Below are 14,636 nucleotides of genomic sequence, written 5' to 3'. Positions count from 1 at the left end.
TGGATACTTACACCTAAATACCATGTTTAAAGCACTATGAAGTTTCACAGATAGTCTTCCCTCCATCACTCTATGGCAGATACAGCTTCCAAAAGGGCCTCCTGAAAGCCACATGGTCTGTCATGGTAAAACCCAAAAGTGTGTGGAATTTGTTGGAACACAGCAATCATTTTTAGTCTGATGCAGTATGGGAAAAAGTGAATTAACTGTGAAAATGATGAGATTAATGATGCACTTTTGGGGAATTTTTGGCTCCTCAAAACATCTATATCTATTATCTAAAAATAACAAACTGTTCAAATTCGCATTATAAAAACATTATGGCCTACATGTTAGTCCAAAACCATTTTAATCAAATGCATGAAGTAATGTACTCCTAAATTATTAGGGACCAGCCATTTCTGGTTGCCACCATTACCTTCCTACTGAAGTATTCAAAAAGGCCTTTGGTCATAGGACTCAGCGAAAAGGATAATTCCCTTGAGTGCAGAAAGTTGAGAGCTTGGTTAATTCCCAAGAGAAACTAAAAGAAATGCAACCCCCCTCCCCCATCCAAGCTTCTCTAAGGAGAAGCACCAAAGAGTCACCACTCCTTTTAAAAAAGACCAGAAGTGGCATCATGGCAGAGAAAATAGGAGTTTTGAACTTCCTGTAGGTTCGCTGAGGATGGACTAAGCTCTCACCTTTCACCACTCAGTTCTTATCTTTCTTGATAAGAGTTGAGGTACAGTACTTACATCAACCCATGGATGAATATGAGGAATTATTAGTAGGCTATGAAGGCTTACGTTACCGACTTCTTTCTATTTGTATACTTATCCCTTGTGTATGTGGCCTAAATTTAAGATGCTAGCAATTTAAGGATTGAAGGAACAGTATTCTTATTTGAGAAACAAATCCTCATTTGCTTCCTTCCCATCTCTAGGATTGTAGCTAGCCAATTGGTTATACACCAGACTGATATTATTCATTAAGATTTAGAGGAAGGAAGAAACAAGACAAGCCCATAGCTGATGGAGACACACTGTCTTGTCACCAACATTAAAATAATGCAGAACATAGCATCTTTATGTGCACTTATAAATTACATCAGCAATGACTGGGGGGAGGGGGGGGGAGGAGGAGGGGGGGGGAGAGATCTCACAACAAATTAAGTTGAGGAAAAACTACAAAATGCACCAATAATTCCAATATGCACTCATGAAATAAGGTGGGAAGTATTCCAAACATACTTTTATCTTGCTCAAGTATTTCCTTTATTCTATAAATTCTAGTATGTAGCAGGTAGCTGCAAAATAAAAATAAAAAAGGGATTTTTATTAATCTTTCTGTTCTTTGGGAGTGGTTGCTAAGGTAACCTTGAGACTAGATCTTTCCCCAAGTTCACTCGTTTGTAACTCTTTAAAATATACCATAATAGGGTCACACCGGACAAAAACTGGCTTGTGCTTATAATTTCACACAAATTAATTTCACATTCCAGCTCCAAACTTGGATTTGGACCCTGCGAATTCATGGGATGAAAGCTAGGACGAAAAAGAAGAAGATATTGCAGTAACCCAAGACCATGGTAGAACTCTGATTTTATCTCTTCTCTCCTCATGTGCAGGGCATAGATGGGCAAAGTGCAATTTCTCCAGATATGGTCCAAATGCAACTTCCATCATCCCTCATCACTGGCTACACTAGTTATATCTTGTTGTCATTAATTGCTGCCATGTTGACTTACACCAATGACAATCCTATGAAGGAGATACTCCTTTATCCACAGTCCTGCTGAGGTCTTGTATAATCAGGGCCATCGCTTTCTTGATTGAGGCCCCTTCCAGACAGGCTCTTCATTCCAAGATTTGATCCCAGGTTTTCTGATTTAAACTGGATTATATGAATCTCCACTGCCAGATAATCTAGGATAAACAGAAAATCTGGGATCAGATCCTGGGATAAAAGGCCTATCTGGAAGGGCCCTGAGCCTATCCATCTGGAATGCAATCATCTTATTTTCCTGTTGCTTTTCACCTTACCAAATCTCATTGTCTTTTCTAGTGAGTCATGTTAGATCTAGATTAGGGGTCCCCAAGCTAAGTCCCATGGGCCAGATGTGTCCCTTCAAGGTTATGTGCCCACCCTAAACTTTAGACTTAGGGTTGCTCTAAATCTGAAACAAATTGAAGGCAATAACAACAACAATCCTAATTAACTTGACTATCTCATCAGCCAAAAGAAGGTCCACACTTCTCATTGAAATACTAGTAAATTTATGTTGTTAAAATCATTCATTTTAAATATTGTATTGTTCTTTCATTTTTCACACTACTAATAAGATATGTGCAGTGTGCATAGGAATTCATTCAAGTTTTTTCAAACTACAGTATAGTCGGTTTGTCTCCAAACGTCTGAGGGACCATGAGCCAGCCCTCTGTTTTAAAAGTTTGAGATCTCTGATCTAGAGGATTAGAGGGTAAAAGTGTTAAATGTAGCCCTTAGGATGTCAACTGAAATGAGGATTACAATTCTGATGGGGTTAATTTTTCCTTTCATTGTTTTTCTTGCTCCCCTGGTGGGATAGTCTACAACAGGACTGTGACTTTACAGACATTATTGGACTGCAGCTCTCATGAACCCTGATCAGTACATAGATGCAATAGAGAATTCCTGACCTTTTTATTCTCAATCCCCTTCTGAAAATTCAGGCACCTTCCAGAAGGTCTTGGGTGGAGTACAAGAATAAAGGTTATCGGTAGAAATTAGAGAACAACTACATGCCTTTCTGCTCATCCAAGACTCTGCTGGATCCAACATGCAGATACAGATGGCACCAGATGGTACCTGTTGGATAAAGAGTATCTTTGGAAGGAACCTCCTAGAGCATGACATTCTAAAGGTAAATTTGTTGATACTGTGAAAGTGATTTTCAAAGATCAGAAACTAATAGCTTTGAAATAAGACCTGTGACCAGGCTCTGAGCAGGTCAACAGGTCAAGTAGCCTCACTTGACAAGAAGTTTGGAAGAAACTTGGAGAAACTATGGAGAAAACTTTAGTCAATGGCTTGCCTCACTTACGTTGCAAACAAAAAACATACTTCTATAAATGTGTGGTTAAGTTTTTTGGGACAAAGTATTCAAAAATTAATGATTATGCAGAAAAACTTGCCTTTGGGAGATAAAAGCAAAAAACAAAAAGGGCATTGCTAAACTGATAACTATTTCCTCAATAAATGAGAGTGGTCAAAAAGGATTTGGGGAAATTCTCAAATTTTCAATGTTAAGATTATGAAAATGAAATGCTTTCTTTTGATGGTCAGAACTCCTTCTCCTGAGCTTGTTCTCCACATACATGGAAGTGAACACTGGCTTCAAAGGCTGTTTCATTTTCAGCATAAACTTTGATAACACTTCACAAACAGGGTTGTTGGTTCCATTCAGGAGAAAATACACATTAATCAGTGTTTCTCAAACTGTGCCCCTCAAGATGTTTTGGACTTCAGCTCCCAGAAACCCCAGTCAGATTACCAGCTGTTAGGAATTCTTGAAGCTGAAGTCCAAAACATCTGGAGAAGCACAGTTTGAGAAATTTCATATTAAAAAACAAATAAATGCAGAAAAGGTCTGTCTTAGAGCTACATGTTATTCTAATTGAGACTAAAAATATTGTCAAAATGCTAATGTACTGAAACTCTGTTGTTGGCTATATGGATCTTAGTAGTGGCAAAATCAAAGACACTTGCAAACCCCATGGGTCATGGAAAAGCTTGATGAATTCCAGAGTATTCCCAGATGGGTTAAGTTCAAATCGTCATGGAATATTAATATCCACAAATGATTTTGAGGGATGGGGGAATGAGGTCCAGCTAGTCACCATTAGGAATAGTATTCAGTCACAAAAAAGAACTTTTTTTAAAAAAAATAGTAATTTTGTTTCTTATCCTTTTTCCATCTCTCTTCCCTGCATCTGAAAATGTTCAATTTATATTTTGCACTGGAGGTCAATAAAAAAAAAAAAAACATTACTGCAAAGGCACAGGTTAACGTATTAAATGCCAAGTGAACAGGTTACTTCTTAAGCCTCAAATGCAGCTACTGAATTTTTATTCAATTAAAGAAATAAATAAACCCAGCTTTATTGAAAATCATGTTGACCATAGCATGAATTTTTGCCTTTTAGTCACAAAATACTGGAAACTAGCCCAAAGGTCAAAATTGCAGCCAGACCATTTTCCTCCCCACTTCTTCTCCCATGAGATGGTTGGCAATCCAACATGAACACTGCAGAAAGGTACTGTAAGGACAAAGAGCTTTCATTGCCTTGAGCATAAGGAAGAAACAAGGCTACACATTAAAAAAACAAGGCAAAACAAATAACCAAATGAACAAACTTGGGCTGAACTGAAAATCTTCAGAAAGAAATTTCATTGTGACTTTTATTGGAGGGGAGGAGGAAGAACAGAAATACAATTTAAAACTTTGGAGGGAGCAGATAATCCTAAGCAAGAAATATTTCAAAGGGCTCACAGCAGAGTGGTCAAACACGTTATCATTGAAGGCCACACCAGCCTTATGATTGCCATCAAAGGGCCATTGAATCCATGGACGAAGAATCCGTGGATACAAAGCGTCAACTATACATTTTTACATAGTGGTCAGTACTCCTTAGTTTTTACTCAATTTGGGTTCCCAGATGTCATTGTTACCATCACTTTTGATTATCCACCATGCAGGCTGGGAATATGGGGAATTGCAACCCAACAGCACTTGTGACTCTGAGGTTGGAGAAAGGCTAAATGACATTTAAAGTCAGGCATTATATCCACAAGCCTTGTATCTAAACCCCATTATACTGACTAAACAGAACAAATTGTAACCTTCAAGATGTTATGGTAGCACAACTCCCATCAGCTCTAGTCCTGATGCCTGTTGATGAAGAATACAGGAGTTGTAGTCTAGCATCTGGAGGGCTACATAAGATGACATGGTGGTCGGATTTGGCCCGCAGACCTTCAGTTTGACACATGTGGCTCACAGTATTCTGCAGAGATAGAATAGCATCTTCTGAGAATAATGTTTCACTGTTGCTTTTATATGGTTTGTCCTGATGTAATTCTGTTTTGAATGTTTTTCCTTTTCTGGCATTGAATGTTTGCCATACGTATTGGAAGCCACTCTAAGTCCCTTTGGGGAGATAGGGCTGTCTACAAATTAGGATAATGATGATGATGATGATGATTATTAGTGAAAGCCTTTTACAAATGATAACAGGATTTTGCAGCTGTTTTGTCATCAATAGTAAGACAATTCATACAAATCCTTCCTGGGGCAGTAGTAGTATTTTGACCAATAGCTAAAAAGAAAACACCAAAATAATCTGACCTAAAAGTGTTAGCGTTGGCAAGCATATAAGCTTTGCATATTGCATATTTCCTTTCTTTTACCACACCTAATCCCTTCCTGCACCTTCTGAAATCTTCAGGCATTTTTACTTCCCTCTCTCATTCATTAGACAATGTATCTGATTATACCTAAGATTTGTTAGTAAAGCTAATTTTATGTTTTCACAGACTGGTAGGCACATTTGTTTTCTCTCCAAGCACAGTGTGTAGGACGGGTTTGTAATCAGCTTCTGCCTTGTCAATTTGATTACTCTGCTTCAGAGTCTCACTACTGTCTTCCTATTTTGCTGAGAGAAAAGGCCCTTCTTTTTGACAACACAAAAAAGGAAAGTCTTGTCATTTATTTGCTCCAAAAGAATGTGACTGATGTGAATGTGACTTCAATGCTGGTTTAAAAACCGCGTTAAATCATCAGTGTAGATGGGGCCATTACTTTTGCTATTTTATACAAGAGACACGATTTTTTCTGTGCTATTATATATAATGGCACATAAGCCTCCAAGGACTTTGGTATCAAAAGGAGGTCCTGGAACCAAACACCAATGAATATCAAGGGCCCACTGCATATTAGGATGGGAAATGTGTGACTGTCCAAATGTTATTGATCTTCATCTCTTAGCTATGCTAGTTAGGGATGATGAGATTTGTAATGCAACACTCACTTTCTATTCCTGCAATATATGCACTAACCACAAAGAATATGATTTACGCCCTGAACAGGGTGTAAATTCCTTCACTTTTAAATTTTGCAAAATGTCAATTTTGAAATTATTAGCACCAGCTAGTCTCTAAGAATTACATTAAATTCAATAACAGTATCTAATAATTTAGAACAATTTTGTCCCAATTTTTGTTGAGACTAATGCTTAATTACTGAAAGGAAAGGCAACATTTCTGTGATTAATTTTCTTTTATGTGCAAAACACGTTCTCAACAATCTGCCTCAAGATTGCTTTTCACTTCTTTTGTCAATCCTTTTTAGCAGCCATGGGAGACCATCCAAATCTACAGTAATTAGTTCCTGTTCTGTTGCAGCAGGTAACCCAAGTTTCTTTTCTTTTCAGTGAGTCAGAGTTTCATCCATGCTAATTGGGCAGGCAAAAATATATTGCTGATTTTTTAAAACAGCATTATTTCTGTACTCAGTTTTTGGAAGTGAGACAATTCTTCATTCCCAAACAGATAGGGTCATTTTGAAGTAGCAGGGAGGTTATCTCTTGGACCATCTGCATGGCACGTAGAACAATCTGGTGGCTTTTTGTTATTGTTGCTTTGCATCTTCTGCTCTAGCTGCAAAGTTTTGTTATTTGTACTTAGATCTCACCAGCACCATTTCAGCAGAGAAACAGTCCCTGCCTTGCTCCGCCTGAGGCCAGCCTGGACGAACTCCCACAATAAGAACACATGTTGGGCAATCTGTTCTTCCCTTTCCTCCTTCTGTGACTAAGAAATGAATATGTATATTCCGGCTCATGAGAAGCTAGGAAGAAGATGGATATCTATGTCACTGCGGCACAGTGGGTCATTTCTGCCCGTGATATAGTCTATCAAAGGTTCTTTGTGGTTTGTATGGAAAAGCTATAATCAGATCATTTAGCTAGAGAAAAAAGTACAGTAGAGTCTCACTTATCCAACATTCTGGATTATCCAACGCATTTTTGTAGTCAGTGTTTTCAATACATCGTGATATTTTGGTGCTAATTTCGTAAATACAGTAATTACTACATAGCATTACTGCATATTGAATTACTTTTTCTGTCAAATTTGTTGTATAACATGATGTTTTGGTACTTAATTTGTAAAATCATAACCTAATTTGATTCCTCCTTATTATCCAACATATTTGCTTATCCAACGTTCTGCCTGCCCGTTTATGTTGGATAAGTGAGACTCTCCTGTAGTTCTAATTCAGTTTGATTAGGCATATTTATTTACTTTTCTAGTTTTTTTAGAAGGGCAATATTCGATTGTATTTTATAAAATTCCATGATCTAACATGACACAAAAACATGTACTTTGATTGTGTTTTTCCTGCATGGCAGGGAGATGGGCTGGATGTCTGATGTGGTCTCTTCCAACCCTAGGATTCTAGGATTCTATGTTTTTTCATGGATCTTTAAGCCACTCAATGCTGATTCTGGTTGAATATGGTGTGCTTTTGAGTAGAAAGGTATACCAGTATACCAGTATGATATAGTGGTTTGACTCTAAGAGACCAACCATCTCATCACACTTACAATCTCTCCTCCACCCCCCATTTTATGTACATTTACTGGTAATCACTCCGCCGCCCCCCAGTCACAGAACTACATATCAACCGTGATCTGCAATCATGGGGAGAAATTGTGAATTTAGCCAAGATAGCACTAAGGACCCGTTATTTTGGCTCAAAACAACATGTGATGGGGTCCATGATAGTCTCTGTTTTAGAGCTTGCCATGGTGAAAAGGGACATTCCTATGGGCTGTCCTTAGCAGTGAGCTGTCATCCCGCTTTATATTAGTGCATAATAACTCCTTCCCTTCACTAATTTTTTTAAAAGTTATTAATGACAGATATAGCATAACAGAGGCATTGTAGAACAGAGAACAGGTAGTTTTCCTTTGCTGACATGTTCCAATTATAATATTGCACTTAGCAGAGAGCTGTCATCCCTGTTTATAGAAATGGATGATCGCTCCTTCCTATGGATAGAAGTGATTTAAAACAACATTTCTGTTTCAAGGATCCAATATAGAACTTTTAGATCCCATGCAAAACAATGGTTTAAAACAGCACCCCTGTCTCAATAGTCCAATGGGTTCAGATGCAGAACTATTGCACCCCATGGAAAGGGATTCTGGAAGATTTGCATGAAGAAAAAAAGCTGGGAGTGGGGCCTTATTGCCTATGTGTTATGAGGAAGATCGCAGGCACCTACGGGGAAGCACTAAAAATCTGATGAGAGGAGAATGAATTAAAATAAGCGAGGGAGGACTGGAAGGTACGATTAGCTCCCGATTAACTTAACCATGCCTGTCAATACTGTTTGATAAGATCTCAGGACTTAAATTCCTGCTCAGCCATGAAAACCCACTGGGCAAGTCACACTCTCTCAACTCAGAGCAAGGTAACCCCCTTTGAACAAACTCTGTCAAGAAAATGCTGTGATAGGTGAAAAAATACATAACAACAATAATATTTGAGTAGACATATGTATGATTGCACCACTGATACACAAAAACAGATATTACAAAATAGATTAAGGTAACAGTTACATGTATCATGCTATTATTATTTATCATTGTTGATATTCCACATTAAGACACACATAAATTATTGCAAAATTAAAGCATTCTTGTACACAACTCGTATATTTCATTGCACATGGCATGCACTATACTGGATAAGCAGATATTATGATTGTTCTGATTAAAACATCTTCAAATTGTTGTTCATGTAGGCATTTATGCACAAGTGCTGTAACAATGAATTTACCCCACAGGATAAGTCTGGCCCTTCAAAATAAAGCCAGGTGTGCCCACATTTTTTCAGAGCAAACTGAAAAAAGTTTTGAAAATTACTATTATTAAAAAGTATAAGGCACTGATGATTTTTTGATACTTTAACCCATAACATTGCTTTTTGATGTAGTGTTTGTTCTGCTCTCTCAGTTCGCCTATCTCTTAGGACTGACTGGCCCATGTTCAACTGCTGGTCACATGGAACCCTTCTCCACTTCGGAACGGCGCTCGTAAGTGTGTACGTATTGTATGTTTTACATGTTTTGATATGGTCAAAAGTGACTAATCAATAAAGAATTGTTGTTGTTGCTCTCTCAGTAGTTGTCATTTTGTAAATCCTTTTTAATGGACAAGAAAACATTTTATTTTATATGCTTCCAATGTCTACCAAGAGCATACCATTAAATCCTTTTTTTAAACAATCAAACATGTCAGCTCAGAACCACAAGACTGAGACTCAGAACGGATGGATTTACAGCATGCTTTTCTCAAACTAAAATACCCACCCAATGAGGTGAAAAAAAGAAAACTGATAAGGCAAGACTATAACGATATTTTACAAGGCAAACCCCAAGCAGAATGATCACTGTTGAGACTACACAAAATTATTCCCAATAAACTACAACCAGTTTGGACAACAACACTGTCTGTTCACAGGATGTCTGTAGCATGCCTTTACTTGCTTATAGATGGTTCTCCAGACTAGTAGGACTCTCCAGATCAATATGGATGGAAGTATAGGGACGAGACCTCATTATAAACTCAAAGGCCACCTCTGTCAATCCATGTCCTTTGACAGCACCATCCCAGGCCCTAATAATGTCACCCACAACATCAGAGGTGTATTGCTCATTTTCCGGTGTGATATATGCCATCCTCTACCAGCAATGCCTCCTGAGTGCACTTTATGCAGGATGTTCTCAGTGCAAAAGAACAGACAGCAATTTAACATGAGCAAGTTAGAAATGGCAGTGCCAGAATACTTTTAGACTGCCAAGGTACAGAATCACCAATCTCTGAGTAAATGTTTGGGAACAAATGAATTTCAAGGGAAGATTGGAAATATCAAGAGTTGAATTGGGATATATTTACAAATTTCATTCTGTTACTAGAAGTTTAAAGAGAAATAATAAGGTTTTTGTACTCTGCACATATTATAATATGCTTTTAAAAATCACATTTCTACATGTAGCGCTCACACCTTTGGCAGCGGTTTAAACCACTGAGCTGCTGAATCTGCTGATGGAAAAGTCAGCGATTTCAATCCGGGGAGTGGAATGAGCTCCCACTGTTAGCCCCAGCTTCTGCCAACCTAGCAGTTTGAAAACATGCAAATGTGAGTGGATCAATAGGTACCACTCCAGTGGGAAGGTAACAGTGCTCCATGCAGTCATGCCAGCCACATGACCTTGTAGGTGTCTACGGTCAACGCTGACTCTTCAGCTTAGAAATGGAGATGAGCACCAACCCCCAGAGTCAGATACAACTAGACTTAATGTCAGGGGAAAACCTTTACCTTCAATAGAATTAAACTTCCACAAAATAGGAGTTATTGCTTTGATATTTCAGAGGCAACTAAAAAAAACAACAACAGACTGTCAGTCTTACACATCTCTCTGAAGGTTTATGCTCAGCATCATAACATGTTCTAGCAGTCTATTTCACTCTGATCTTAGCCCTAAAGTAAGTTGTTACTTACTGACAGTTCTTTAATGATCTTCTGAATCTCCCTATGGCCATGCTTTTCGGCAAGAAGTGCTGGATTTTCTCCATATTTGTTGTTTAAGCTACAAGCTAGGATTGCCTCAGGACATTGAAGGAGAAGAGCAGCAAGCTTCTTTAACCCAAATTTTGCTGCACAGTGGAGAAGAGTAGGAAGCTCTTCCAAATGTGAGTCTAGATTGTGGGGAAAAGAAAAGACATGTGCAAATATATCAGTTTTACAAGTCTGAAGTTGCTGTTACTACACTGAGACTATTGGGAAGACTAAATATTAATATTTAGTGGAATATTAATTAGTGGATATTAATGGTTTTAACTGTGTTTTATTGTAATTTAATATGTATTCTTAAATGACTTTTCTGTAATTTTTTTGTAATTGTTTTAAACGGCACTGAATTATTGGCCATTTTGTTAAGCCACCCTGAGTCCCCTCCAAGGTGAGAAGGGCGGGGTAAAAGTATAGTAAATAAAAGAATAATAAATAAATATGAATGAAAGATCCACATGGAGTGATGGACAAAACACACAGAGAAAGCAACCAGTGTCATGGTCACGTGCTCCACAAGACCCATTATTTGTTATTACACAGAGTTGTTAAGCAAATAATATGGACAAGTCTCATACAAGTTTATCAGAGTTTTTTCGTTGAGGAGAAAAAGTAAATAAAAAAAGAAAGCTATGGTTCTCTCGTAATTGTTTTAAAATGCTATCGGTTACCTTTCTTTTATTTTGTCTCAATTTCTTTACTGCTTACATATTCCTCCAGCAATACAGATATACAACTTTGCTTATTTCATTTTTGCAGGCTAGGACAAATATTTTCAAAATTATTCTCAATCCTGGATGAGATTATAAGCTTTTTCCACATTATTTTGAGGCTCTTTAACATTTTGGAACATATTTTGGGGAAAATAATCAAGTCAAGGAAACCAAAAATGCACAATTTTTAACTGCAAAATGACCACCATCTCTAGGGTGATGGTTGGGTGTTGTGAGACTATTTACATTTGGAGTGGAAATTTGCTTGTGGAGTACTGTAGCCCTTAGAAAAGCATTTACAGCCTTGCGCTTCCAAGCAATACCATCAGGCTGGCTAGAGGGAAGATATAGAGGGATCCCTCATGCCCAATGACTTTGTATTTGTGGGTTGGGGGAAAGAGAAGATTTAATATACTATCTGTTACATTGCTGGGTTGTTGTATGTCTTTCGGGCTGTGTGGCCATGTTCCAGAAGTATTCTCTCCTGACGTTTCGCCCACATCTATGGCAGGCATCCTCAGAGGTTGTGAGGTATGGATGTGGGCGAAAGGTCAGGAGAGAATACTTCTGGAACATGGCCACACAGCCCGAAAGACATACAACAACCCTGTGATCCCGGCCAGGAAAGCCTTCGACTGTTACATTGCTGTTTGTGTAATGACCCTAGAAACAATCTTCTGGAAGCCCTTTTGGAAGAAAGGGCAGCATGGCAACAGTCAGCAGTTATCTGTGACTTGTTAGCAGATTATTCCAAAAATATAACAGTAAAGGTTGCCACATTTGCAGTCACAGTCCAAAAAATCTGAGCTAAAATAGTAAAGTCCACAGCAGAGGCTAGAAATCGAAATTAAGAAAGTTTGGGATGATACGAGTCAGACATTATCACATCACTGCTACTGTAATTTTAGACAGCTGGTATATATAATAAGTTTTAATGTTTATATTGGGAAATGCTTATTGTATTTTTTAAGGTTGTATATTATTTTATGTCATGGACTATGGCTGGTACAATAAACAATTCATTCATTCATTTGTGGAATAGGGAGAAGCAGGGAAGGTACACAAAAATCACAAAAATCACTTTGGGCAGAAAACATAATTGTTGTACAAAAGTTATTTTGTGAACAAAACCATTTCCTCCCCAAAATGAACTGAATTTTGCAAAAGAGAGGAGATCTTGCACACATGTTACAGTTTGTAATATCATCAAAATGTTCACAACACTCCTGTAATCCCACTAACTGGGGGGAAATATTTGAAATTCTCATTCTTGTGCATTGGAAGTAAATAAGAAAAGACTTATATCTCAATGAAAGTCTGGAGATGAGAAATGAAGCAAACCTGCAGGTTCTTTGCCAGAGGCTTATTGCTTGATAGAAATCTACTACTGTATTTCAGAATGGAAGTTCTCTTGAAACCTTTGTTCATGGGGATTTGGAATAAAAGACATCTTATTAAATTTTTCCAGGAATAATAATACTGCTAGAAGTGTCTCTGTTCCATTATGCTTTTCCAGATTTTACCTTTATTTTCTTTCCATCCTTATTTTTACTAGACTATTAAACATAAGAAATTAACATACATTTTAATCAATTTCCCTAATTTATTCCTTTATTTATGCAATACATCTAATTTTTCTGTTGTTGACAAAAGCGTGCTCATGTCTCAGTTTTCAACTGTTTGTATCTGTATCCATTTGCATTTCAAATTATGTGCATTGTTTTGAATGCACTTTGTTTTCACTAAACACTCCGTAAACTTCATGCATATATAAATTCTTGAGGTGAAATCAATATTGTTGATATACAGTGGGGGATCCTATCATAAAAACACTAATAGGAAGACAGCTCTACAGTGTAGGAAAGCCTGGTAGACATTTTTTATCTATCAGCTTTAAACATACATCTGTCCTTAGTTGCCTAGCTAAACACAGCATTTCTAGAGGAACTGTTTGGCAGTAATTGGATATATAATGGCTTTTTTCCATGGCATGGAATTACAACTACGGTTAACAAGTGTGAAAAATATTGGTTTGTTAAACATTTGGACCATTTAGTATTGCTGTAATAGCATTTGCACATTTAGGCACGAGGCTGTTAAGCACAGTTGCAAAATAGCAGGTCAAGAACTTGCATTGTTCCATTTGCTTGCTATTTGGGAAGCTTGTGAAGTTAGTTGACTTGAAATCAATTGTTTGTTATAAAGCCTTTATGCTTAGCAGCTACAATAATAATGGTGGAGAAAATGCAGATTTCTTGCTGAGCATCATTAGGCAGGTATGTTTTAAAATGCAATAGACAATGCGACCACAATAGGATAGATGGATTTGTAGTGTGAAGAGTTTTACTCCTGGCTTCTAAAATGTTTGCATTATTTCCCCACCTAGATTGGGGACCTGACATAACAATCGATGCAATAAAAGAACAGTGTCCCATTGTACAGTTTAAAAAACAAGCATGAAACATATTAAAGACATTATGACTGCTTATTTAAAAAAGAGAACAACTAGATCTAGTTACCAGTTCTAAAAGAACCAGTGAATGCTGAATGAAGTCTGGATACTGTCAATGGGGCATAAACAGCAGGCTTCACTGAATCATTTCAACATGTAATCATGTCAAGATTTTTTTAGCTATGATACAATTTTTCAGCTCTGAAAAACCATTCAAATCCTTATCGCTTAGACATGACACACATATTTTACTTATTAAGGGAATTCAAATTTCCTTGCTATTATTGTGTACTGAATGGGCAGCCTACTCCTAATTTGGAGTCCACCATAATTGCAGATCATTACTACTCTTGACCTAGAAAATCTTCATTTTCAGAATCAGCAGAAAAAAGGTGAATGCATGTGCAGCAATTATCCTAATAAAAACATAGCTTACCACAGTATGAAGTGCTTACATACTGCAATTCTTTAGAATATAGAGGAATTTGGGGAAATTAGTTTTTGGGACTATGGTTCTCATAATCTTCTAGACAGCATGAAACAATCTGCAGGGGCAATGAAACAGATAGGCAATTCTAGGAGTTATAGTCCAAAAAGGAGCTTTGGAATGAGTTACCTACTGCCACTCCATTAAAGTAAATTGCTATTACCTTCCATAGACAAATGAGCTGCTCCTATAGGGACATCTAGTCGCCCTCATCAGGATATGAATACATATATAGGGGTCACATCTGAAGGCTACTTCTGAGGGTACCCAGAGCACCCACAAAAGAAGCAGGATTTCCTAGCACCTTATAAGCTAAGCTAGAACA

The 14,636-nt window shown here is 37.5% G+C and overlaps 1 protein-coding gene across 2 annotated transcripts in view; it reads right to left on the bottom strand.

Moving 5' to 3' along the window:
- The window catches only part of bank1 (B cell scaffold protein with ankyrin repeats 1), a 188,610-nt gene that overhangs the window by 104,771 nt on the left and 69,203 nt on the right, over nt 1-14,636 (bottom strand). For both annotated transcript variants that reach the window (XM_008118265.3, XM_008118264.3), the window contains exon 7: nt 10,591-10,787. In XM_008118265.3, coding sequence (XP_008116472.1) covers nt 10,591-10,787 — 197 coding nt within the window. The remainder of the gene's footprint in view (nt 1-10,590; nt 10,788-14,636) is intronic.

The sequence above is a fragment of the Anolis carolinensis genome, chromosome 5, assembly GCF_035594765.1.
Source record: "Anolis carolinensis isolate JA03-04 chromosome 5, rAnoCar3.1.pri, whole genome shotgun sequence".
Taxonomy (NCBI): Eukaryota; Metazoa; Chordata; class Lepidosauria; order Squamata; family Dactyloidae; genus Anolis; species Anolis carolinensis.
Note: the sequence above shows the minus strand (reverse complement) of the source record. Positions and strands in the feature narration are given on the sequence as shown.